The sequence below is a fragment of the Rhododendron vialii genome, chromosome 2a (genome assembly GCF_030253575.1).
Source record: "Rhododendron vialii isolate Sample 1 chromosome 2a, ASM3025357v1".
Taxonomy (NCBI): Eukaryota; Viridiplantae; Streptophyta; class Magnoliopsida; order Ericales; family Ericaceae; genus Rhododendron; species Rhododendron vialii.
This window is the reverse complement of record NC_080558.1, coordinates 44,454,888-44,482,729: the sequence shown is the minus strand read 5'-3', so window position 1 is coordinate 44,482,729 and position 27,842 is coordinate 44,454,888. Positions and strand designations below refer to the sequence as shown.

General features: G+C 40.1%; 3 protein-coding genes across 3 annotated transcripts; 1 reads left to right on the top strand and 2 right to left on the bottom strand.

The window, feature by feature from the left end:
- Positions 1-153: 153 nt before the first annotated feature.
- LOC131316303 (UDP-N-acetylmuramoyl-L-alanyl-D-glutamate--2,6-diaminopimelate ligase MurE homolog, chloroplastic) lies at positions 154-9,678 on the bottom strand. The gene is made up of 7 exons (XM_058345629.1): positions 9,241-9,678; positions 6,845-8,308; positions 5,638-5,754; positions 5,070-5,245; positions 4,125-4,270; positions 838-1,029; positions 154-476 (listed from the first exon to the last, which is right to left on the bottom strand). Exons 1-6 carry the CDS (start codon positions 9,629-9,631, stop codon positions 1,011-1,013), a joined length of 2,313 nt encoding a protein of 770 aa, XP_058201612.1. The 5' UTR covers positions 9,632-9,678; the 3' UTR covers positions 154-476; positions 838-1,010.
- Positions 9,679-10,532: 854 nt separating this feature from the next.
- Positions 10,533-17,098, top strand: LOC131316132 (uncharacterized). Its single transcript, XM_058345409.1, has 6 exons — positions 10,533-11,230; positions 14,475-14,725; positions 14,879-15,254; positions 15,598-15,729; positions 15,825-16,000; positions 16,591-17,098. The coding sequence occupies exons 1-6, from the start codon at positions 10,682-10,684 to the stop codon at positions 16,712-16,714; spliced, it is 1,608 nt and encodes a 535-aa protein (XP_058201392.1). The 5' UTR covers positions 10,533-10,681; the 3' UTR covers positions 16,715-17,098.
- Positions 17,099-21,986: 4,888 nt separating this feature from the next.
- Positions 21,987-27,298, bottom strand: LOC131316547 (transcription factor GLABRA 3). The gene is made up of 9 exons (XM_058345953.1): positions 26,974-27,298; positions 26,742-26,905; positions 25,926-26,183; positions 25,142-25,238; positions 24,956-24,970; positions 24,521-24,577; positions 23,597-24,403; positions 22,809-23,204; positions 21,987-22,365 (listed from the first exon to the last, which is right to left on the bottom strand). Exons 2-9 carry the CDS (start codon positions 26,843-26,845, stop codon positions 22,294-22,296), a joined length of 1,806 nt encoding a protein of 601 aa, XP_058201936.1. The 5' UTR covers positions 26,846-26,905; positions 26,974-27,298; the 3' UTR covers positions 21,987-22,293.
- Positions 27,299-27,842: the final 544 nt, after the last annotated feature.

The following is a 27,842-nucleotide window of genomic DNA, read 5'->3' as shown; positions in this document are numbered from 1 at the left end:
CAGGATTTATGATTCCCATTTCTCAAGTAAAGTTTTGTCTAAAGCAAAGGAAAATGATACACAAATGAAACTAATACACGTATAGCTCACTGAATTTTCCTCACTTTCTAACCTATCATCCCATCAAAGAAAGGGGAGAAAAACGTAGTCTAGTATGTTGAACTTTCACTTTGTTTTTTGTCCTTCCCAAACACTAAAAACAGCATGTGGTTATAGCAGTTTAGACTTTGAGATGTCTTCTTCAGATTAGCAATCAATTTATTATGGTGGTAGAGAGCCTCACAAACCATCTTCCCCCACTGAAATTAAACCAAATTAAGTATCCAACTTGGCTACTCAACAGACTAAATTTACAAAAGATACAATGTTCCAGATACTCATACAAAACTGCAGCGTCAATCCCAGTCTAGGGTCATTGTGTAGTTGCTCCCCTTTCAACTCCAGCAGCGTCATTCAGCATCAAGGGCCCCGGCAACCTGTTGAGGGAAAAGACTATAAGAAAGCGCATTTCCAGAAGTATCGAGAGAAATTATTCACCATGGTTTATCTCTGTTAACGTGTTGTCTCGGGTAAGAAAAGCCAGAGGGATAGCATTCAGCTGAGAAGTGACCCCAATGGGACTCTTCCGTATATAGGCTAATACACTTGTGCAACCACATCCCTATATATCTTTGCTTTTTTCTTTTCCAGGGCAATGTATTCCATCCAATTTTGCAATTTTCCCCTCGTTTTAACATTACCAAGTCCAGTGAGAAATACGGGTGAGTTCTTACTTGAAAAAGAAAGTAACCCATTTCCTGAGTTCATGAAACACGTAACAACATAAAATTTTCATACCATCATTTTCAGAGCAAGGCCCTTCCAATTTCCTTAAAATGGACATGTTCTCTGATTTCAGCTTCGCTGAATGAATCCGAATTGACGGACCCCTGCTTCTCCTCCATGTACCGGGTTAAATTCGCCTGGCCTTAGGTTAACCTCAAGATTTCTCAACGCCTCTGTATACCATATCAATGACTTTCCGGTAACCTGCAGCAACATAGGCGAGAGAAGACATGAATATCCAAGCACATTAAGCATCGAATCTGTTCTTTTTGAAACAACGGTAGTTAACTACATAGTAAGTAGCAGCAAATAGATATTGCGTAAACTTGGTCTGAAAAAAAACTTGGGACCGCATATTTGCATAAACTAACGTGCATTGTTCTAAAGTCTAATGTGGACAACATTTCTCCAGTGGGAAAGGTGATTGGAAAGTGGTCTAGGAACCTGAAGGGTATTTCATAATATAAGCAATTATAGTAAGGAGTTGTTTCTTCCGAAAAATGTAAAAATTGGCCTAGGAACAGCGAGTAGGGCAGTTCTAGGCCTGATGCGGGCGTGCCAGGACTGGATTGCAGTCCAAATTCGTATCAAGGCCTGGATGCCTCATACCAGGACTGGATTGCAGTCCAAATTCGTGCTAAGGCCTGAATGCCTCAAATCTGACTTCGTATTGAGCGATTGCGTACGACCTAAGGGGTGAGGCCGTATGTGGTTCGTGGTTTGCCTTGTCGGGATAAGGACTTAGAATTTCCTAACCGTGTGAAAAATGGAAAGAAAAGAAAATAGGACTGAACGATAAGGTAAATGAACTTCATTAACGGTTTAACGAAGTTTAGGTACAATGAAATGAAAGGAAATAAAATCTAGGCTGGGCTAGATTGGGCTGAAAGATAAAATGCTTTGCGGGAAAGTAAAGATAATTGAAGTAATGCTTGAAAGAAATGAAAATGTAGGTGCATAAGCCGGGGGCTTGATGGTCGGGGACCATTGCCAAGGCCATCAATTCTGGTATTTATAAGCAATGCTTCCAGGCCTTGAGCTGCTTCCACAGGCCTTCATGCATGGCTGCCATGTGGCCTTCTAGCAGAGGCTTAGGCTTGAGCAGCTTCGAAATGCTCCAATGAAGGGTTGTTCTTTGACCAAAACGTGCTCTTCACTCCAAGAAAATGGCCAAAGCCTGAAAAATCCTCATTTTCTGCATAAAACTTTGTAAAAGAGCAAAAGGAATTTCAGCATCCAGGCCTTTGAGCTGCTTCAACACTCAAGCTACTACTTGATTGGACATCCTCTGGGCCCACCACTGCTGAAGACCAATACTTCTCCAGGCCTTCCTACCATTTTATTGGTCCTCTATCTCTTGTGGGCCCTTAAATCCTCTAATCTTGATTCCTTATGAAAGAAGAATCGAGAAACAAAAGATTAACCAGACCTGAGTGAGCTGCTTGTGTGCAGATTGCTTAGGTCTGCATGAGTCATTCACCAACAGCTCCAAGGGCTGCATGTACGCCACCTGTCCCTGGCCTTGCATCATGCTGAAGAATGGGGTCCCACCAGTTCAAACCTTGAGCTGCTGGTAAGCAACTTACCTAGATCTGCCAAACAAGAACATTCTAGGCCTTTGAGCTGCTTGTGAGCAGCTTGAGGCCTTTAAGCTGCTTGTGAGCATGGATGTTTATAAAAAAGGGATATTTGGGCCCACCAAGGCCAAAAACGCAGGCCTGGTTGAGCTGCTTGTGAGCAGCTTATGTGATGTTAGATAGAGGCCTTTGAGTTGCTTGTCCAGGCCTAAGCTGCTTGTGAGCTGCTTGGGCTGTCTCCATGCATGGTTGCCACGTGTCCCAAGCCTTGCTTCATGCTAAAGGATAGTAAAGACTCAGACCTTGAGCTGCTTGTAAGCAGCTTACCTAGATCTGCCCAACAAGAACATTCTAGGCCTTTGAGCTGCTTGTGAGCAGCTTGAGACCTTTTCCCTGCCAACTGAAGGCCATAGGTGACGTTTTCTTTAAGAAGTAGGCCCATCTATTACTTGGGCCTGAACTTGAGGAGCATCATAGGCCTCTTCTCTTTGTAAGCCATGCGAGCCCAAATTTGGAAAGAAAACTTGGGCTTTAACTGATTTAGGCCCACTTAGAAGGCCTTATTATTTCTAAGAACTGGCATAGGCCTGGATAAAACACTCAGATCTAGTGGGTCAACCCAAGTCTTCGACCAATCTTGGGCTTGGGCTTGTGATAACGAAATCTTAGGCATAATTTGGCCCAGGCCTTTGAAAACTCAACTCGATCAGTGGCGTTCAAATCGGCCCGATTTCGTGGATGACCGTTCATGAGGCTTTTTAGCGCCTAAGACCTTCATTCAAGGCCTTCTTCTAACCACAAATTGATTTTCTGAATTTTGGCCAAAAATGGGTGTAAACAGGAGTCCAAGGTTATTGCACACGACTAACATCCACACCAACAACAATGAGAATATAAGTTCATGTTGCGTGCATGATATCACAAGAGGTAATAACACTAGAAGCTTTTTGATTTCCTCCATCCACACCAAACCAAAACAAGGATAAATTTAAAATGTGATGCACTTCATAGTTAACTGACTGCAATACTAAAAAGATTCTACTTTCTCGAACTATTTTTCTGATATTGTTCAAGCGGTTAATCAGAAATAAAGATATATAACACATAGAAGGTAGGAAGTTCTTTTCAGCATACCAATAATCTATGTTAGCACGGACACAAGACACCGACACTCTGACACGTAAATTCGAAAAAATTGGAGGACACGACATGTTGGGGACACCTTTTGAAACTATATATGTATGGTATAAGATGAATAAAAATCTGGGATAAAAGAGAGAGGATCTGATTGTAAACACGTAACGCCGTATATACCTTCACCATATTCATCACTACAACCATTGACAGAAGTATTTCAACAAAAATTCTTTATACCATTTATGCCACTTTATAATTAGTAAATCATCATTCATCACACACACACACAAAAAAGAAGACTTCCCTAAGTTTCAATAAGAGACTATTGTTTCGTTTGAACACCTCCGACTTGATTTGCCAGTGTCCTAGGAGTGTCCATAGCAAATTTTAGAGTGCCCCTGGAGTGTCCAAACTTTGAGAAAAATTAGGACACCTTGGACATGTGTCCGGAGGAGTGTTGGTGTCCAACAAGGCGACAAGTGTCCCACACTGGTACGTCACCTCCGACAAAATGTCCATGCTACATAGCCAATAGTCATGACACAAGAACCTTTATGTTAGCAATAGAAGAGAAGAAGACGGTACCGCCATGGGAATTCACTAGTGTCAATTCCAGCTTTGTGAAGCTCATCGACATTCTGCAATGCATCTCTACACTCTTCTCGGTCATCAAAGAAGTCCCAGTCATCGCCTTCTAGCATGATTGTTTCATGGCCCCTACCAGCAATCACCTGCAGCAGATAAAGAGTCACATAAACAGTCAATTTTGCATGCGTAGGCAAGCTAATCTAAACAATATCCATCCATAAGTGCTAGGCTAGGGAAAAGAGACCTCCCATTTACTTATAACAGAAACTAATAACAGTGACCGACTCACCAAAATCCCCACAGGGACACAAATATGGCTAAGTTCCTTGTCATATTAGTACAACAGAACCCTACAAAATATCCATAAATAAACTCATTTCTACACTCTGTTTCTCATGTAAGTAAGGGAACAGTTTTAGATGTCGTTCTAATTTTGACTTTCATTGCAGTGAAAATGATTTTGGAAACTCAAACTGGTTCCTCGAGTTCTCTCCTTCCCATTGGTTTTAAGTTACTTTTCCTCCTACTTAGTGTGGTACTAATACAAGCAATGGCATAGCCCAGGTTTTGTTTCAGTGGGGTCATTCAATGAGTCATCCACAATTTCATTTACTCATATTTCTAGTTCTACAAATCTATTCAACACAACTTTCACATGAAATGGGGAAATGCCACATATTTCCAGCAATGTAACTGTTCTAATGCAACATCTTTACCAATAAAAAATTGTAACAAAACTTGTCAAGCTACTGCGATGCACACTTATTGAGCTTTATAGATTGACCAAACAACGTAGAATTTCTCGAAATCTTCACAGGTGTCACTTACTAGAAGCTACCTTTTTTTTTTTACGAAAAACACATGTATCTCCAAAAACCACAGAATCCAGTACGCCCTTGCACGAGTTAATAAGAGAAGCAAAATGGGGTTGTGAAGACTTACAACCATATCACCTTCTTCACCCATGGCAACAGCAGCACGTACAGCTACTTCTCTTAGGTCATGCAGAAAAAGCCTATGCCCATTTTTAAGTGGTGGATAGTAATCATTCTCTCCATATTTCAAGTAATCCTGCATAGTCCATCCTACGCCAGCCAACATGTCATCCAAGATGTCCACTGGTAAAAATGGAACAACCAGGAATTAGCAAGCTATCAAGCTTTGGCCTACAAGTCAGCATTATCCTACAATAGTAACTTCCAACAAAATCATACCTCTGCATGCGCATGTGCACGCACACAGACACAGATAACCATGAAGTGCCAAACAAAATATTCCTATGTGAACCATAGCAGAACTATCAATCCACCACTATCCACCCCAAGAGGCGGTGGCGAAAATGTTGCTTTCCTCAGTATGTTAAGGCTTCTAAAAGAACCAAGAAATGGAATTTTAGGAATAATGTAATTATGTAAGACCAACCATACATAGACAAGCATAATGAAAACCAACTATACTTCAACTTTGATGGTGGAAAATCCGTAGTGTAGAATGGCATTGCAATACATACATGGATCTTCTTTTTTTGGATTGTCAGACGTCAAGATAGTCACATCACTTTTATCTGTTGCAATCTTTGTCATCATTGGTCTCTTTCCTCTGTCGCTCTCACCAGGACAACCAATAACTTAACAGAAAGCATGAAAATTGGGTTAGACGTGGATAAGTAATAACACATATTATGGACTTTTCACTGCAGCAGTAAACTTCTTGTTGAAGTACACCAAGACAGCAAATGCTTAAGTACACCAAGACAGCACATGTAAAGAATAAAGGCGGACATGTTTACAATATTCAACAAGTGTCTATAACCTGTTATTTTCCTTCCTCCACAGCCAAAAAGGGTAAACATAGCAGCCATCAGGACCAAGCTCAAGGACAACTTAAGTTTATGTAAAGAAAGGATTTTACACGCCTTCCAATAAACCAAACCGAGCCTTATGTCCCAATCACTTGGGGTCGGCTACATGAATCCTTTTTCTCCATTGAGCTCTGTCAAGGGCCACTTGTTCACACAAACCCATCATACTCATATCTTTGCACACAACATCATCTAATGTCAATTTACGTCTACCCCTCCCCGTAGCATTGCTATCCAAAGCTATCCTATCCGCTCTCTTAACTACTGCATCTCCTGATCTACGATAGACATGCCCAAACCACCTTAGCCTATTTTTCCTCAACTTCTCCTCTATAGTTGCTACACTTACCATCTCACAAACCGTTTCATTTCTAATCAATTTCCAAATTTCTCAACATCTCAATACTACTTGACTGCTTCTACATTCCAAGTTCATAACATGTGGCACTTATGTGAATAATTGAAAATCGTTGCGCATTATCGAGGTTGCAGCATTCACAATTCTCAACTCTTGAAGAAAAGCTTAACACTAGTTCAGGAGTTTTGCTTTTCTCAGTCTTTCAAATAAATTAATCCAGATTGAAGCATCCAATACAAGAAAACTAAGGAACATTGACACAAACTCAGAGGAACAAACTATTTTCAAACCAAATGAAGAAAAAAAAAATTAGTGCAAAATCGTAGGTTGTGACTTGGTATTGAAGGGACAACCCACAACTCTGCTAAAAAGAAAAAAAAATGGCACAGACCATAGATTGTCTTTCCATAGATTGTCTTTCAATGACAGCTTTATTGGAGAGAGAGAGAGAGAGAGAGAGAGAGAGAGAGAGAGAGAGAGAGAGAGAGAGAAGCATACCGGTAATAATCCTTTTTGGTCCAAGCTCCCTCACAAAATCAAGTAGTCTAGATAATGCATCAGGAGTATGAGCATAATCCACAATCACGCCAAATGCTTGTCCCTCATCTATCAACTCACACCTACCAGGAACTGCATCAACCTCTTCAATCCCTCTAACAATGTCCTGCAAAGGTGCTCCAACCGCAATTCCAACTGCAACAGCTGCAAGAATGTTGTATATATTATGTCTGCCAAGCAACCCTGAAGAAATCTCCAATAAACCATCAGGCGTTTTTACCAAAACCTGGGTTTCAAACAGAGATAGTTCAAATTTCAAAGAATGAACGTCAGCATCTTTATTCTCCAATGCATAGGTCACAACAGGCACATTTGGGTTCCCTTCTGCAATAAAAAAAGCTGCATTCGGATCATCAATGTTGACGATTTTCCTGTGTCTTTCTGGGTCCACCATTCGTGAAAACAGCTTGGCCTTGGCATCCCTATACTCCTCCTCAGACCCATGAAAATCGTAATGGTCCCTCGTCAAATTTGTGAAAACGGCAATGTCAAAGTCAACCTCATTGCACCTCCCTAGCGCTAGTCCATGAGATGAAGCCTCCATCACAGCTGCTTCTGTCCCATTATGCACCATCTTCGCCATCAACTTCTGAATCAAAACAGAATCTGGAGTCGTACTTGGCGACTCCAATTTGTTATCTCCATGGATATAATATGCCACAGTGCTGAACATCCCAGTTCTCAATCCCATTGCTTCATACAACCCTTTTATTAAATACGCGGTGGTCGTCTTCCCATTCGTACCGGTAATCCCTATCACAGACATTTTCGTAGACGGGTAACCAAAAAAAGCTGCCGCCAATACTGGTAGCACCGCATTTGAATCTTCTACAATGACCAAAGCTTTACACCCCAATTTCTCCTCTAAATCAATCTCTTTACTAGCTACGACAGCAACTGCACCTCTCTTACAAGCCTCAGTTAGATACAAATGCCCATCGGTTTTCATCCCAACACAACACACAAACAAATCCCCAGCCTCAATGAACCTTGAATCATGTTGGATCCCACTAATCTCAACCTCTAAATTACCGTAAACCGAGATGGGTACTACTTTACTCTCATCTAAAAGCTCAGCTAATGTCATCTTAAACTTGGGATCGACAATCCTAACATTTAGACTTTTATCAATCTTATCAAAATCAATATCGAATGACGAATCAGAACTCACCTCATTCTCCAATTTCTCTCCCTCTTCATCATCCCCATCAGCTGGAATCACAGTGAGCCCTTGTAACTCCTCAATTTCATCCAAATCAATCACTTCATCAGGCTCCAACTCCTCAAGTGGCTTAACCAATCCCACTTTCTTGGGGTTAGCTTTCAATAAACCCTGTTCAACAAACTCTTTCCTTTTCAAAGCAATAGCCTTATCAATATCAGCAAACCTATCATCCCCAGAAACTGTTGGAAAAATTATTAGAAAATTTCGGTAAACTAAAATAACCAAAGACAGACAACAATGCAATTACAGCTTTGATTAAAAAAAATTGTGGCTATAGGAGTTGTATTGAAATTTGCAACTCTTTTCCAACTTTCAATTACCCAAACTGCTACAATTTAGTACAACTACAAAATCCTGCAAGATCAAATTATAGCTACCATGGAAATAATCAAATGAAATTCAAATCACAAAATATCTGACAGAATCACCATCTCTAACAATAACGTACAATTATAAAATTATAAATGCAGTAAAACCAAATAACATCTAGGGGTGATAAATGAGCGAACAAGCCGAGCGGGCAGTTGATTAAGCTTGGTTTGAAAATTCAACGAGCGTCAAAAAATTGTTTGTACATTGCTTGTTTATGAGATAAGTCGATCTCAAACGAGCTTTAAACGAGCCGATCTCGAGTTTTTATATACATCATAAGTCGAATGAGCCAAAGTAGTAGCTTATTCAAGCTTGGTTCACAATTTCAATGAGATTCAATAAATCTTCGAGTTTAGCTTGTTAATGCAACGAACCCATGTAGAACAAACTTTTAACAAGCCAACATGAGCTCAAACTCAAGCAGCTTGATTCATTTAGTAAACCTAAATTAACAGCTACCACACAAACACAACAACAACAATAACAAAACCCATCTAGTCAACCTTTTGGTAATATATGCACAAAGTGGCTGCTCTCAGAATACCACCGAAACAGTGACCCCTATACCTCCAAGAACCGAGGAGCTTAGCGACGTTTTGCTGTGGAACCATGCCCTCAAATCAAAGCCGAAAGGCGTCAGAGAGGGCATGCCTAGAGACCCGAATCAATTTTATGTGCACATACAAACAATCAAATGAAAATTTCAAATCACAAAAACATCTAACAGAATAATCACCACCTTCATCTTCGAAATCGGGATCATCGGGGGCGTCCTCCTCGTCAGTAATGGCTGTGAGGAATATCGACTGCTCCTTGTCAGCCCGCTCTTCTTGGGCCTTCCTTGCCCTGTCGGCCTGGCGCGCGACCTGCTGGAACCTGGACACGCCGTGCATGGAGTCTTCCTCGGCCTCGGGCGGGTCTTCGTCGGACGGGTACGGGTGGAACGTGCCGTCGGGGCCGATGGCGGCTGGGGGCCGGGGTTTCAGGAGAGAGAGGGAGGGGGAGGGGGAGGGGGAGGGTTTGAGTTGGGGAAAAAATGGTGGGTTTCTGAGTTTGGGAAAGAATGGGAGGTGGGTTTGGAGAGAGAGAGGGAGAGGAGAGAAAGGGGCGGAGAGGAAGGGGAGTTGCATTGTAGAGGGCAGGGGAGGGGTCTGTGGGGGGATTGTGAGGGTTTAAGGGTGAAGAGATAGAGTTGGGGGGTTTTACAGAGAACTTGCAACCAGTTTTTAATCGTTGGGATTGGGCTTGGAAGTTAACTAGTGGTTAGTGTTTAACTGTTTTGGAATTCTTCCTAAGTGATTCGGATGACCTTTAAGGGCAAATTCAACACTGTGGATGCGATGTCGAATCCTGTGGCCGCAAACTTCAACTACATGGCCACAAACTCCAACTCATGGCCGCGAACTCATACCCTATGGCCTCGAATTCGAACCTTGAGGCTGCAAACTCTTAACATTGTACCCGCAAACTCATACACGTGTCCACGAACTCCAACATTGTGCCTGCGAACTCCAACCTTGTGGAAGCAAGCTCGAACAACGTGGCCGCGAACTCAAACCTTGTGGCCGCAAACTCGTATCCATGGCCCCAAACTCATGCCCTGTGATCGCGAGCTCGAACCTTGTGCCTGCAAACTCCAACTATGCGGCCGCAAACTCTAACCTTGTGCCTGCGAACTTTGTTTTCTCACAGCCTCGACAACCTTTGTTTTTCCATTGGACTAGGTTTGCCCCATCGTAATTCAGAATGACATTTTTACTGTTATATCCTGGCATGAAGAGTGTGAAGGTTTGATGGGAACTTATCGTGGAAGTTTACATGAAACTTACAAGCAGTTACTCGATGGTCCGCCGACTAGCTTATTGTTGAAGTTAATCTCAAAATTTAACGAGCATAAGTTTTCAAATTTAGTTTGTTTACGAGATGAATTAATCTGAAATAGGCTTTAATCGAGCTCAATCAGTTTGACCTTAGTCAACAGGGTTGGATAATCTCTTGAAAAGCGCTTTGCACCCCTTTAGCAGATACTCGTACTATTTCGGTCTCCTTCCCGCCAAACCCACTAACTAAAACCCTAGTTCCCTTTTCCTCCACTCAAATAACCACACTCCAAAACCCTAGTTCTCTCTCTCCTCCTCTCTCCGCCACCACCAAATTCCCATCCCCACCACACCACAACCATGGACCCTCAGTCCATCCAAACAAGCCTAGTCCTCATCCTAGACTTCGGCTCCCAGTACACCCACCTCATCACCCGCCGCATCCGCTCCCTCTCCATCTTCTCCCTCTGCATCTCCGGCACCTCCCCTCTCAAATCCATCACGGACCTAAACCCACGTGTCATCATCCTCTCCGGTGGCCCCCACTCGGTCCACGCGCCCAACGCGCCCTGTTTCCCAGATGAGTTCATAGAGTACGTGGAGTCTAAGGGCGTGTTTGTTTTAGGTATTTGTTATGGGTTGCAGCTGATTGTGGAGAGGCTGGGTGGGAGTGTTAGGGTTGGGGAGAAGCAGGAGTATGGGAGGATGGAGATTGAGGTGGAGAGGGCTTGTGGGTTGTTTGGTGGGTCCAAGAAAATTGGTGATAAGCAGGTTGTTTGGATGAGCCATGGGGATGAGGCAGTGAAGTTGCCTGATGGGTTTGAGGTGGTGGCAAGGAGTCAGCAGGGGACGGTGGCCGCAGTGGAGTGTCCCGGGAGGCGGTTTTATGGGCTTCAGTATCATCCGGAGGTAATTGGTCTTTCATTCATTTGATTTGCCTTATATGCAGTGACGGACACAGAATTTGTGTCTAGGAGGGGCCGAATCACATGTATTTTTATATTAATAATAATAGTAAGTTTATCTTATAAGTACATATTGCTACTTGCGAGGTACGAAGAAGAGACGATATTGTATGTATATGCTTAGACACCGTTTAATTTTATACATGCAACCTAAAAAATGATTGATAATTTGAAATTTTAGAGATTTTTACCCCACACATACATAAATTTTAAGAATTTTTTTCACTCAATAGACTTGCAGGGGGCAATTCCATAGCATTTTTCTTAATTAACCTGAAAAATAGTACAATAGGCAAGAATATTTGGAGTTGTGCAGGGGCCGGGTACCCCCTTGGGACTGCCCCTGCTTATATGCTGCTCTGTTTTCAATTGTTTTTGAAGTTTGGTGGTTTAGTTGGTTTATTTCTAACTAGATGTTGTAGTAGAAGTGCTTACTTGCTGATATGGACATAGTCATGGATTGTTAAGAATACTTAGTCGAAGTGACAATAATGAATGAAAATGGAATGAATCAGAGTTGGTGTTCAATATACTTCATGTTTCGTGTGGCAAAGTATTAATTTTCGCAGGGATGATTGCTGGAATGGTTTCTTTTAATGGTGGAACGACTGTAAAGAAAATACATGAGATCAAGCTCACCTAGAGCCAAAGAAGACAGAATGAGGAAAATCACACTGCCCCGACCTTCAATCTTGAGTCTTGATGGCCATCCTATTCATAGCCAATGCATGAGCTACACTGTCACCTTGACTTTGTACATGCGAGCAAAAACAGGACTTGAAAAACGGAAGCTCGAGTTGTACGTCTTCTGTAATTGCCCCAATATCTGAGAAGTTCTCGTTCCGAAGACTTATTGGGATACTCCGAATGGCAGTAGTAGTAATGCAGGACCATCGACAAACGGAATCAGCATAGGCAGGAGGACTTTATAACTGTTAGGGAGTCTCTCTACATGTTTTCTTCTCAGGCCCAGATCCTTACCAAGAATGACCCCTTTCCAAGCACCTAAGGCTTTTATGGTGAATATCATAAAATCCAATTATCCTTACAAGCAGCTATGATATCTCCAGCTGATTCTCGCACCAGTACCCCAAATCCCAGAAAACCATCCTTAATGCAGCCCCTGTCAAAAAGAATTTTGAACTCACCTTCATTTGGAACTTTCCATGAGCCAGAAAGATATTGGGATGATACTGCAGTCCTTTGAGATACAATTTAGAATTCTGTCCGGTAGCTAGCTGCATATTTCGCAACATCATTGGCTCCTTGTTAGCCCCTCCAAAAATTGTCATTGCCTACTTAACCATATTTCCCCAGACACAATGGAAAAGAGATCTAACATGTTGTCGGAACCAACCCTCTTAATCTGGATTGCCCATAGCCCAGAGATACCCCTTTCTTCAAACAAATGCAAATCCTTGAATCCACAAGCTCCCCAAACATTATTGGCGATCTCACATTCACTTAGGCAATGTATGTTGTTCTTCGGTGCGGCGGTGCCCTTCCACACATGATACATCAATCCTGAATATTAAACTTTTTTGAACAAGCTTGTGTTTCACCGTGAGGATCCCCAAACGTGCCTTTCATGCAAGCAATTTACTTTTTGTTCGGAATTTTCGAATTCCAGTTTTTTTTTTCCAGTAAGATCTCAGATTATCCAAGTCATAAGTTGAGGCTGCTGAAGATGCAATGCCCCTTGCCACCATGTAAGCAGACTCCATGGTCTAAGTTCCCTGCTCAGTGAAATGCCCCGTTAAGTTGTCTTCAATTCCCAGGATACATATTGGAATGCTTCATATCCATCAGCTTCAAAAGGGATGAGAAGATCACATTCACAGATAAGCTGTTCCTTCCAGACCCCAGTATTGTTGTCAAATGAGGTCCTTCACTACCATATTCTGTAGTTTTAAAGGGAGAAGTGCTTGGGATCGATGGGTCTGGCCACACCCTGATTTTAGACCCCCTTCCAATTCTCCACCTATGACCCTTTTTAAGCACCTACATGTGAATATATATTCTGTATCTAGAATATATATTCTGTATCTTCTTGTAATATGCTATTTTAGGACATGTATCGTAATCAAATCATAGCATAATCATAGGGTAATCATATCGTAATCATATCATAGCGTAATCATAGGGTAATCATATCGTAATCATAGGGTAATCATATCGTAATCAAATCTTGTAATCTTCCTTTCTTAGGCATAGCTTTACTCTATTTAAAGATGTACTCACCTCATTGTAATTCATTCAGAAATAATATCAGTATTTTCCGTCTCTGTTTCTCTGTTTTCTATCACTACATACCCTCACAAGTACTCCTCATGCTGAATGAGGGGTTATACCCTATCGATGCTTCTAATAAGGACGTGCCAGGAAATACATGCCTTCAAGTATTTCTGCTGCCAAAGAGGTTGGATTTGTGATTATTCTCCAAGCTTGATTCCATTACTGTAAAGGTGTTTGGAGAGAGAATTGGATATAATTGTGTCAATTAGTAGGGGTCTTGTACCACTATTGTTTGGCAGAGGCAAGGGCAAGACTCCATCTTATTGATGATATTAGTGATATTCTTCTTTGTTTTTATATAAAAAAGCAAGTGATCGAGGAATTCTGTTTCAATTATTTATGCTTGTGTTATTGTCTGCTAATTGGGAGCTTTATAGCCCTCCATATGGATGCTTATTTAAATCATTGAGGGGTTAGAAATATGTTTTCATTTCCGGGTAGGTTAAGCTTATATTAACCAAAAAATGGAAGATGTACCATGGGCTCAATACACGCCCCAAGGGGCTAACAAGATGATGTTAGAGCAACCACCCAAAAACTAGACCCAGCATCGCTAAGTCTAAGAGGGCTGGGCAAAGGGTTAAAGTAGGAAACATGTGTGCAAGTACAATTTGCTCCACTTACATATAGAATGGACTTTATGGCCAGAGGAGTGTGATAATATTCCCTTTGTCAAATTAGGTGATTTGTGTCTTCAACTTCGAGAATAGCTTGGTATATGCCATTAATTTAGTTGACATTGGTGCAAAAGTATCAGATAAGAAAGAACTCTTTTTGGTTTGACACATGCATAAGTATGTTTTGCTAAAATATTGTGTTTGATGGAATGGTGCATATTGGTATATACATTTGCCCTTTGTTCTATACTATGATTTTTTTTAAACATTTTGCAGGTGACACATTCTCCAGAAGGGATGGAAACTCTGCGGTATTTCCTCTTTGACGTTTGTGGAGTAACCGCGGGCTGGAAGATGGAAGATGTACTTGATGAAGAAATTAAAGTTATCCAAGGCAAGGTGGGCCCTGAAGATCACGTGATTTGTGCATTATCTGGGGGTGTGGATTCCACAGTTGCGGCCACCCTTGTTCATAAGGCGATTGGAGATAGGCTTCATTGTGTTTTTGTTGACAATGGTTTATTGAGGTAGGAGTGGGATGGTGTATGGCATGACCTAGAAAGATTATTCGTAGACATGCATGGACAAGGAATAGTACTTTCTTAAATGCTTATGCCTGTTAAACCTTCCATTAACAAAATTCCTTCTTGAATTCAGATGGTGGTATTTATTTCCTGTAGGTACAAGGAGAGAGAACGTGTGATGGAAACTTTTGAGCGTGATCTTCACCTACCTGTTACTTGTGTTGATGCGACAGAGCAATTTCTTAGCAAGCTGAAAGGCGTGGTTGATCCTGAGATGAAGAGGAAAATCATTGGAAAGGAGTTCATTTGCATCTTTGATGATTTCGCAAAACATTTGGAGCGTGACTTAGGCAAGAAAGCTGTGTACTTGGTCCAAGGAACTTTATATCCAGATGTAATTGAATCTTGCCCGCCCCCAGGAAGTGGAAGAACCCATTCCCATACAATCAAGAGCCATCACAATGTTGGAGGGCTTCCCAAGGACATGAAGTTGAAGCTCATTGAACCACTTAAACTTCTTTTCAAGGATGAGGTTTTTTTGCTTTTGATTCCTTGCAACTTTATGATATTTTTATATCCTACCGCCAAAAAAGGTACTCCCTCTATCCCATTTTATTTGTCCATTTTCGGCAATCATGCCAGTTAATCGGATCAAGGAATAACCTACTTTCACGTATAAATTCCTTAAAAAAATTGCTCATAAAAGTATCTCAATTCGTAGGAGAATAAATTCATACTCATAAAAAGAATAATATAGACCATGTAGACGTTTTTTGGGGGATGTCTGGAATAGTGAAAATGGACAAACAAAAATGGGGAGTGAGTATATTTTAAGTGATGCATGGTTGTGTTGATTGCTTATTCTTATTTCAAAGGTCCGTGAATTGGGGAAGATCTTGGCGGTTCCTACGTCATTTCTTAAACGCCACCCTTTCCCTGGGCCCGGCCTTGCAGTGCGAGTTTTGGGTGATGTTACTGAAGGAAATGCCTTGGAGATCCTCCGTCAGGTATGGGATTTTCGTACTTGGTACATGACTCTTGCCCTTTGTGGACATGGTTCAACCTCATGTTCTTATCTTTTAGATCTTGTAATATTTTCCAGGTGGATGAGATCTTCATTCAGTCAATCAAGGATGCTGGTATTTATGATTCTATATGGCAAGCTTTTGCTGTGTTTTTGCCGATTAGATCAGTTGGAGTTCAAGGAGATCAAAGAACACATTCTCATGTTGTTGCCCTTAGAGCAGTTACAAGTCAAGATGGAATGACTGCAGACTGGTGAGGGTGAATATTTTTGTGCATGTTTCTTAATTCTTATTGTTCTTTTTCTTTGACATGTATTTTCATCATTCATAATTATTGCATCTTGTGAAAGAGATTAGGGTGTTTAACTTGACATCTCCCCTTTTTCGGTAACCAATGTGTGGAACATGAAATCTCGTTATTGCTTTTCCCTATTGCTCATCTTATTTATTGAAAGGATTTAGTAGTTGGTCCGGGAGCTATTTGGCGTGATTGATTTATTGCTCACATGGTGAACTAGTGTCTTTAGATTGGTTTTTAGTTTTATTCATGTTTTCCTTAAAGAGGCCTAGTGATATGAGAAAATTGGTTCCTGTAGAGGTTAACGTAGAAGTTAACCTATATTCTCCTTTACTCAATATTCAGCTTTGCTGTAAGGGAAATGCTAACCACCACTAAATGAGTGGTGGATAACCTGGATATGTGCATGAGAATATGGGAAATTTGCATCGGAAATGTATATCCATTTCTGCATTATTCACCCCCTTAATCTGCATCCATCGGTGGTGGTTAGTAGCTATTCTCATATGTGCCTTTTTCCTGTCTTTGGAAATGGGGTATTTCAGGTACAATTTTGAACACAAGTTCCTTGACGATGTGGCCCGAAAGATTTGCAATAGCGTTCGGGGCGTGAACCGAGTTGTTCAAGACATCACATCAAAGCCGCCTTCAACAATCGAGTGGGAGTGATATCATGCCGGGTGCTTTGAGCTAGCTGGAAAATGAGTAAAGGATGCGGGTATATGGAATGTTTGTCTTCCCAATTCGGTGAGGAGGGCAAAAAACAGAACCAGGCAGGGGAATTGAGAATGTATTGGAGTCTGCTCTCTAGACAACAAGTATACTTAGCTCTGGCTAGGTAATGAATTTTTGTATGACATTGCTTCGAATTATAAAAATTCTGTATAACGTAATATCATTTTACTTTCCGAGCACAGTTGGTTCGTTTTTTGTCGGTGCTCTATTTGAATGTTTCAGTTTCTAGTGCAAAATTCAAAATTCAAAATTCGAAAGTGATGAACATATTTTGTGTTACATTTACTTGTAGTGTAATTTAAGTTCCAAGTTTTGTCGGTAAGACTTGATAATTATGGGGCAATTGAGGCTCTCGACTTTGCAGACTTAGGTACTCTCTTTGTGCAATCAATATGTCGGACTTGTTGCTTCTCTTTGGCCTCGTTTGATTTGTGACCCAAAAAAGATGGGATTAACAGTCTTGAGATTAATCCACGAATCAAACAAGGCCTTTGTGTAATCAATTATATGGATACTGATAGCATTATAACCAATAAGGACAACTTTTACGATAGCTATCTTACCTGGATTCCAAGCTAACTAGTCCCCTCAATTATCCTTTAACTTACTCCCCATCTTATAGCAGCGTATTTTCTGATGTAATTTTTTTCATTAGTCATGAATTTTTGGTTGATGCATATTTAATTCTTATGTTAGTTTAAGCCCGATTTTATTTCATTTATTTTTTCTTTTTTTTAACAGCAAAGAAAATTTTTATTAATCAGAGGTTAAAAGGATAAAAAGTACAAGGCCTCATGCCTCATGACGAATGAAATGTATTACAATCGAGATCAAACCAGCCCGCTCATTCCATGCTGCTAACTACCTTAAGAACCATCCCATAAAACGAAACACTTTGCAACAATACAGGGAAATGACGGCAACCGAAAAAGCCCAACAAAAGCAGCCCCAACCTCCACCCAAATCACCGCCGCCCACAAGGTCGCCAAGCAACCCCACCAACACCAAACGGTGCCACTCGACGATCTTCGCACCGACAAAACCTACAAGAGAAATCTCTGAAAGCTTTGGTCATCTCTGAAAGTTTTGGTCAAATCACAGATCCAACAAAGAATCACCCGAGGCGTCGAAGGAATGAGACGGATAGACCCGGAGACCCATTATCATTGCCGTTAGGCCCAAACCGGAAGCACCCAGTAGTGCTGCCGGCGACAACCGTCTGTAACTCATCATCTACCGGTTGCATACATATTCCCATTTGGACCTTCGCCTTTTCATCTTTCTTTTTTTTTTTTGAAACGACAAAAATTTATTAAGAAACTTAATAAAGTTGGGAAGAGAGGAGGGAATTCAACCAAAGGTTGGATAAAGAGCCGGGACCCAAACACCTGAGGGGCATAGCCTGAAAAAAGGGGGCAAACCTCGAATAACATCCAATGGGCCTCAAAATGTCCAGATTGATATACGTAAAGCTCAAACAACCTAAAAGGCCTATAATTCTCAGATAAAAAAAAACAGCCCAAACCCAAAAAAGCAGGCCCGTAGACAATATAAGCCTTGCCCAAACCCCAAACCCTAACCAAGACTGCAACTAATGCCCACAAAGCCGCCGGTCGCCTTTTCATCCTTTTGGTTGGTGCATCTAGATGATTTTCTCATTGCCGATTACATCGATGGAGGTGCCCGTTTGTGCTTTTGGTCCTCTCTTTTTTGTGTGCAATAGTTTTGCTCTGTGGTCTTATTGAGGTGGGTATTTTTGTCTATTGAATTTTTGTTATACTAATAAATTTATTGTCATTCTTCTCATAAGAAAAACAACTGAATTCCAAGTTCCAGGTTTCCACAATTTGATTAGAAGAGACTGGAAGAAACCTGTTTGATGAGATGGGAGAGATTTTGGCATCAATTATGTTGATGAGGATTTGAACTTGAAGGGGACCATTTTTTTGTTACCCGTGGGATTTGGCCAAGTGAACATGAGAAAGCAAATAAGTGTTTCTCCTCCATGAAGTCGTATGTTCTAATCACACGAAGGCCAAACATTCCAAACCTCAAGCCCACTGGAGGGTTCGTCCGGTCATGAACTTTAGAATCCCGGAATCAGTTGAGGTGTGTGCAAGCTAGCCTGGACATCTGTTTATTACTAATAAATAAATAAAAAGGTGGAACATTTGTGTTTCATGGCTGTCATCTTCATAATTCCGTGGATGAACAGAATCTTGAGGGCATTGGTTTTTGGTTTCTGTTTTTTCTCTTGTTTTTATTTCTGTTTCATCTTTGACAAGAAACTTTTTTTTTTTTTTGGACAGATTCGATGAATGATACTGGACAAGAAATGCTTTTAATGGGGGGGAAATTATTGGCCCAAGTGGTATCTTTTCTGTCTGATCAAAATAATCATTCCATAAAATTAGGGGAGGAAAAATGAGAAAATTTCAATTTTAATTTCAAATTCAAAGCCACTGTGGAGACATTAATTGGAACTCACCAAACTTTTCTAGAATTATTTGGATTGAGAAATCCAGTGAAAGAGAATCTGAACTAAATAGCTTTATTCACAAGAAAACAAGAAGACTTTTGCATTAATCACTATTTAATAAAATAATCAAAACACGCAATAGCGACTTGAAGTTAAAAACTTTTCTGCTAACTTAAAGGGATGGATTACGCACATCTCGACCAATCTTGGAGATCAATTCCACCGTCCATTTGCGGGGATCCAAATTAAAGCTATGTATGAACCGACCCGGAAAGAGTTAATAGCACATGATATATTTCAAATATGAAATCTTATGAGAAAGCAAACGCCTAAATCTTAGGCCTTAACCGGCCAATCCCTTAGGGCTAACTTCTTATTCTTCCTCCCCTAGTTCACGGATCATCATAGCCAATATTGGAGGGGGCAAAATAACTGGGAACATAAGATTTGGCTTAATCTGATTAAAATAAGAAAGATTTGGCTTAATCACCCATCAAATAGTACTGGAATGCTGGAAAAAAGGGACAAATAGGATCTGAAAAGTATGCTTAAAGTTTAGGGTAAAAAGAACTCAACTCGTGAAATTGCACTGTCTATCGGGTTCTAGATCCTATCCTTTGTTTTTCATCTAACAAGGAATCCATTTCATAATCTCATTAAAACAATACACGGCATACTAGAGTGACATCGTAGAGACCTTGAAGTTTGGCCTAACTTAGTAGTTTTAGTTTATTTTTGCTCAACTCGTGAAATTGCACTGACTATCCGGTTCTCAATCCTACTCCTTTTTTTTTTCATCTAACACGAAGTCTATTTCACAGTAACATCATTAAAACAATACACGGCACCCTAGGGTGACATTGTAGAGACTCTGAAATTTAGCCTAACTTAGCTGTTTTAGTTTATTTTCGCTTACTTTTTTGAAAATTTTTACGACACGATGAGTCAAAAAGGTAGAAAAATTATGACCAAAAAGTTAAAAAAAAAATTGTTCACATGGGATAATAATAAGTCTAAATATGCAGATATTTTTAGTATCCTTATTTGTCTGAAAGTTCCATATATACGTATGTCTTAATTTGTTTCTCTCGTTGAGACAAATCTAAAAAGTCAAATATTTCGATCAAATATTGATATAAAATTACTAAAAACAATATAAAATAATTTTAAAAAGAATAAATTAATTTAGGCCCCATTTTGCTATGGAAAATAAGTACTTATTTTTTTAATTAAATTTGATGTATTGTGAAAATGACCTATCTCGTAAAATAAAAAATAAATACTTACTAAAAAATAAAAACTTTAGCGGAAGGGGTAGTCCAGATTCATGCTTTCTTGTTGAAGTTCATACTCAACAAAACTGACAACCTTTGGATTTGGCTTGATCCTCCAATCAAACAGGGAAGTGCTTTGGATTTTCACAGGTTTTCCCACCTTTTTCCTCTGCTCCTTTTTGAAATACCTTTTACTTCTAGAGAGATAATGACATCACATACCCTCCAATTTCGTCATTATATCACACGTTTTCCCACCTTTTTCCTCTGCTCCTTTTTGAAATATATACCTTTTACTTCTAGAGAGAAAATGACATCACATACCCTCCAATTTCGTCATTATACTTGGAACTTCAGTACTCCACATGCAATGTTCAATCACAAGCTTTTGCTGGCTATATAAATACCTAATTTCAAGATTTAACAAAATGAAAAACCTTCAAGATGATGGGGCAAAACTCTTACCCTTAACACAAAGTTTTTTTTTTTTTTCATTTATTTATAACTAGGTGACCAAGCCAGCTTACGCGTACCTTAACTAATCTTGTGATACAACACAAAGTATTGTTATTTATTACGACCATGTATTTAGTTTTCAATTCGCAACAAACTTAGTGCTAAACTGTTCACTTCCACAAGGTCTATGCTTAGGAGGTTATAAGTTTGAGGCGTGCCGACGTCACGCACTCGTGTCTTGAAACCTGGTTGCGATCTACTGGCCCAAGGTGGGGTTGTAGGAACTTAGGAGGGATTGGCCTCACATGGGGCCCACTGCAGGTCTACGATTTTTTTTTTTATCATGCCCATGAAAAGGTTGCTATAGTTGGCCGCCACCTCATCCACCCTTTTTGTCAAGAAAAAACTTGAGTTTTGATTCAAAAGCCACCCCGATAAATGATTGCATAGCCATAGTCTATCATAACTCCTTGACATAATACACATACATCCAATCCTGCACTGACAAGAGTCTCTTGCTCTAATGAGTCTCAAGCACTGGGTAGCCCTTTTCCTAATAAAATTGAAAATAGTCCATCTCACCTTTATGTACTCATTTCATAGTCATTATGCATGCAATATTTTCTTGCAGATTAGGCATTCAAATCTTCCTCATCATTCAGTGCTTTATTAAAATAAAAACTTCTTTTTGAAAGTGCTTTGAAAAATTGAAATGCATGCACTCTTGTGAACATGATGTTTTGCCAACAAGGACCAAGTCGGGTCAATCTCTCTATGATGCAAGAAGGACTTGAATAATAGTCATGGGAATGTTACAACTCAAGACCAAAGTCACATAATTCGCGTGCGTGTACATCAACGGGAGCGCAAGCGTGAAAAGCGTCATTGAAACGCATATTAATCAAACTACTAAAATCTGTGAGAGCGAGGATTGAGAGCACAAGCTCAGTGCGAGGATCGGGAGTGAGAGCGGAGGGCATTTTGAAGGATCATCTAACTAATTAGCTCGAACTAATCCTTCATTTTATTAGACTGCTCTGCTAGAAACTAAACCACAACAAATTCTGTTGACAGTTAGGGATCTAATGTAATCCTAGAAAATACATAATTTTACAGTAAATGAAACAGCAAGTGCAGCACATTTGAACAGCTCAAAACAACCAAAAGTTGACAGATAAGTCACCCTTATTGCCACTCTCCAGAATCTTACATGAGATTTTCACCTCATACGGCTCCTTGTTCAATTTTTTGGAAGTAATTGGTCCTCGTTTGGGAATCATCAGTTTCCAATGTGACAATGAACTTCACAACTTCCGAACAACTCTCTGAATTGCTTGTCTGATAACTCCTGCTGATGCAAATGAGGATCCCTTGAACTGCAATTTAAACACAATAATCTTGGTACAAACCTTCTTGGAGAATGAAACAAGAACAGAAAATCCAAAATGAGAACCGTATAGACTGACACATGGAGCACGTTTACCCGTTGGTGCCAAAATGACTTTGCCTAAACCATTTTTTGGCTTGGTAAAATGTCAAAAAGTCAAAAAATACCAGTTTGGTGACATTTAGGCACAATCTCAATTCCAGACCATGAGATTAAACCCATCTCATTTTGTTGAAGCAAATCAGTAGGTTAATGTGGTCCATTTTGCAAAGCCAAAGTTGCTGCCAGATTCTGTATAGAAAATGACTTCACAACTTTACAGCAATATCGGTTTTGTCAAGAATCTGTCAAATTTGGCTTTGATAGCCAATATAGCAACTGGTGGACTTGCTCTTAGAAACAAAAATGAGTCAACTGAATAGACAAATTTACCTTAGATTTAACCATCAAGGAGAGAATCCCATCACTGTTGGTTGATTGAACTGAGTGAGAGTCCAAATGAAGATGGCTAATGGCATCCATAATTTCTAGGAGCAAGCACTCCCTCCAGGGACATCTTATCTCAATCAAAACTTCCTTCTCAATTATACTGACAATTGTATTATAAGGATCTTTTATCTCATCAATGTCACGAACTTTCCTCTTGTTTATTGACGGCTTCTTCTTGTGTCCATAGCTTTCGGATGTCCTCTCTGCGCTATCTTTTGGAGTTTTCCTTGTTCTTACTTCTGGCTCTGAAACTTCCCTGCCAGAATCCAACTCTTTGACCCTTCTCTCGAGCTCTTTTAGGTACTCTATCGTATGGTCAAGTATAGACACCTTATCAACCTGCATGAACAGAGCCAAAACCTCTAGTGACACGTTTCTTTAGGCCGTGTTTGGATCATAAATCTGTGGAAGAATTTCTTATGGTTGTATTTGGATCAAGGATATGGTGAAGGAAAGATCAAAGAAAACTGAAAAGTTGAAGGATCTAACCGTTGCGAATTGTTAGATCCTTTGACTTATCTATCTCCTGTTCCTTACCCAAATCATTGATCCAAGTACATCCTAAGACAAAGCAAAATGCTAGGGAGCCATAGAAAGAAGTTTGGCTTGTTCACTTCATTCTCGTCCCATAGTGTGGTTTAGATTCTGATTTCCCTCTGTAAACCTCTAAACAAATCCTGATCAAAACACAGCCTCAAGGGAACACAATTTTGGACTCTAGATTGAAGTACCTTGCTAGTAGAAGGGACCAACGATCCAAGAACCGAAAACCTTTTGTTCAATTTCTCCCTTCTTCTCCTCTCTGCCAACACATGGTTCGAATCAATGTCATCAACCTGAGGTCTCCATATCGCGTCTTTTCTTCCACTATCTTCTCTAGAGCACTCAGACATATGATCACCATGCATCTGAGCAACTTCAAGTAGTACTTTCTTTAACAAAAATTGTGGAGTTCTACTCCTAGGAGTCTGAAAACTCAATAAACCTCCTTTCTTCCATCTTACAAAGCTGGATTCTTGACTGGAATTTCGAAAATTCGGCCCCAAAATCAAGTGTTGGGAGCTCTTCAGAAGAGTTGAGATGATACTTTGGTAGTGGATATCATTGGCTTGAAGCCCTATTTTGGTCATTTCATCCGGAAGAGGGCTGGCCTTTTCGGGGTTAACCAAAGTTTGAGATATACAGTCACTGGAACTAAACGAATTGTGGACACCGTTGCATACTTCATCATCCATGAGTTGCCAGCTTTGAACTTGGGAATTTGCCTCGTATAGTCCTTCAACCAAGAATGATTCCTCCGGTTGAGGATTTATCCCGAAACCGTTTGAGCTGTTATTGGGAGAACAAACTTCAAGGTCTTCACATTGAAATACCGGATTTAGGTTCGTGTCGAGAATTTCATGATCAAGCTTGGCATGAACAATGAGGCCTTGGTTTGCATTTCCTGTGAAGGAATTCGATATCTTGGAAACTTTCGGGTATGGAGTTTCCAAGAAGGATGTTTTGATGTGCTGAATGAGACTAGGATCTTCAAGAACCTTCATAAAAAAATTTGAAACAAACACTGTCATTCCCTGCACAAATCCACGTTCCAAAAAGAGCCTAAAGAAAACAATTCGAACTAAATGTTGCATAGGATTGTGACACAAACTTACCAAGTCAGTCACGCCTAGCTCAACGACACCTCCCAAAAATGGAAAACACACCACAGTCTGCAATTGAAAACAGGCAATCTGATGAGAACATACTTAAAAGAGGAAAAAAAAAAACCACAAAGCAAAATGGGAAGGAAATTAGTTTTGATAAGACTTTGTCCAAATAAACGGGAATCTTTCTTGCTTTGGTAAATCGAGTGATATGAAAAATGTAGAGCTTTTCTGGTAAAATTTGCATAACCGTAATGAAAGTGCAACAATGGAATCAAAGGCCAGTGACATTATAGCTGTCATTTTGGGAGTTTTTCCTTTTTAAGTTTGAAAGAGATGGCTATTCCACTATTCATTATGTTATAGGTTCCCTGCTAACACGAACAATGTGCACAAGAAAACTTCTCATAAAATTGGCGTTTGGGGAAAAAATAGAAAATGTACCTGAATAGAGGCACTCTGCACACGATAGTTGGCGTAAATCCAGCAGTTGAAAAGGAAACGAACACAAAAGAAACATTCAGTTTACGTGGTTAGTTTGTTCATGTTAGGCGCTCCGTGAAAAAAATAGAGAGAGAGAGTTTTCTACACAGTAACTTATCTTGATCCAAGAAAATAGGAAATTTTTACCTTTGCCAGCAGCGATCGACTGAATACTTTGCTATCTGCATAATGAGCATTACAAACCCAGATTGGTTGGCCCTTCGATAATGTTCTTCCCGGCAACCTGGAAATTAACATACATGATACATTCATCCACAATAAAATCTCATAACAAACACTGCATACCAAAAATAACCATCACAACTAGATATAATCAGTGATGAGACTTGTTGGAGTAAAACGAGGATTTGTTGCTCAGAGTGAACAATCAATGCAGTGGTTCAGCAAAAAGGAGTTCTCAGTGGTCCCAAAATGGGTTTGGCAAGAAAATTTATGACCACATCCAAACTCTAGATGATAACAAACAGACAATCTCCAGTGTAGTGCAACATCTCAGCCATCCATCTCAACAATCAATGGTCGGGTTTAAACAAGATTTTATGTGGGAAGAGTGCTCTTCCCGCGAAGAGTCTTTTTGGACAATTGAAAACACTTTTGGACGCCAAGCATGTTGCATTACACTCCTGTAGTGCACCCTTGCACTATAGGGTCCCCAGATTCACTCGTTTAACTCCTACCCTTTCAATCCTCTAATCATTTATGGCAGCACCAACAAAATTAGTCCCTTTTCTAGATAATAACTTTTGGCAAAAAAAAATGATGCCGGTAGGCTACATTATTACAATGAAGACTACGAAACTCACCAACCCCAATTGCTAGATGGAAATCTGAGCCAACTTGAACACTTCAAACATGACAGAAAAGGATCAAATTCATAGCAAAAGTGAAAAAAAGAAGAGGAAAAAATTACCCTTGGCCGATGTTGAATACAAATGACATGCAAACCAAGTAATACCACTCGGTATCGGTCAGGTCTTCAGGGGATAATGCAGCTGAAGGCCTCCTAGCTTGCGGGCTGCTTTCGCCCGCCGCCAGGGACTCATAGAGTTCTCTCAGTTGCTCACTCCTCTGCAGCAATCCTAGTTGATCCGCGTTGAACTCTACAGCTTGAATCGTCTTCCTTGTCTTGATGTCTCCATTGTAGTACCCATCACCCCATTCCAATGCCCTATTTGATCAGTACCACCAAGTTAGTAACCATTATTCTTGGAATCAAGTTAACACAACCAAACAGAGCTCATATGGGGAATAAGGAAAAAAACCCATCAGAATTTTGACTTCCTACAAGTTAATTCTGGTAATGCAGATACTAAAACCCTCCATCAAATTAGTAAAATTGCATTCCCTAAGAAGATCACAAGGAGAATATTCAATACACCATAATAAAATCTGATGGAAGTGTAAAATCTGTTTTTTACACTGCAGTCAGGAAAAAAAAATCCAGTTTGAAGTAGCAAAAGTGTACTTTAACCCACCAAAAATCTTTTTCCAAAAGAAAGAAATTATTTAAAAAGAGGTGAGTAACTTAATACGTAACTTACCCACAAACACTACCTAATTGCAGATAATTTTTTAATATCCCAGACCAACAACCCCAGTACAAAGAAATTATGACTAGAAAGAAAGGGAAAGTGAAGGAAAAAAGCATCTGAAGATTACTTCTTGAAATGGAAAAAAAGAAAAGCACAAGCATTAATTAGAGAAGGGTTAGAAATGCTCAAGATACCCTTGTTGTCTTGAGGAAATAGACCAGAAAATTGCATAGCTCCACTGGATACTCCTAACCGCAACAGCAAGCTGTTTTGTGAGGTTTTCTGGCACAGAAGCCATTGACTCTGTGCCACTCCAGTCTTCACCTACCTCTCTCTCTCTCTCTCTCTCTCTCTCTCTCTCTCTCTCTCTCTCTCTCTCTCTCTCTCTCTCTCTCTCTCTCTCTCTGTGTATCTATAAGTATATACAATCAGGTGAGCAAACCCAAAACTGAACCAGATCCCAGAACCATGGGGTCACAAAAAAAGGAACATGTGTTTTCGGTTTGACTAATTGGAATTTTTTTTCTCTCTTGATTATTGTTGGTGGGTTCTGAGCCAATCAAAACCAAACAGAGCTCAGGGGAACAAGTTTCAGCATTGGTGTGTTCTTTTCTGGTCAGATATAGCTGGGGAGAGAAGCCAAATAAGAAAAGAAAGAGGGAAAAGAGATAGTAGTAGAAGAAAAAGAAACCCCACTGGACTAAAAACTATTTACTCCTGTGTACTGAATCAGAACACTCATTTGCTTCAATCCAAGAGTCCAAGACCCTCTATATGTATAGTGAATACATGTATGTATGAACAACATTACGTAATCCGCGGTAGTAGTTGAGATGCGTAAGTTGGTCCGGAAACCTAAGTCATCGAAAAGATATTACGTAATGAGTTTAAAAGCTACCGTGTAATAATATAGCGATGGTATTTTGCTTGTTTCGCTGGATGTTACTCAGTCCATCTTAACTTTCCCAAGTAACCTTTTAAGTCAAACTATTATGCAGATATTCTTCATGGATTTTGTTTTGGTCAATCATGATTAATCATGTGTTTGTTATTATAATTCAAAATTCTTTAATTAATTTTTTGAGTTGATGTTTACAGTGGGCATTCATCTATTGCATTTTCCTAGATGCATTTATGTTGCAATTCAATTCTCACTTGAATGTGGACTAAATTACTTTATCATCCTGAGATTAATAGTTGCAGCACTCATCTCCCATACCTGGCCAAATTATTAAGTACTCCGGAAGTATAATGTGGCATTGTCATGTGGTAGTCCCTGTAGTTAAAAGATTGTC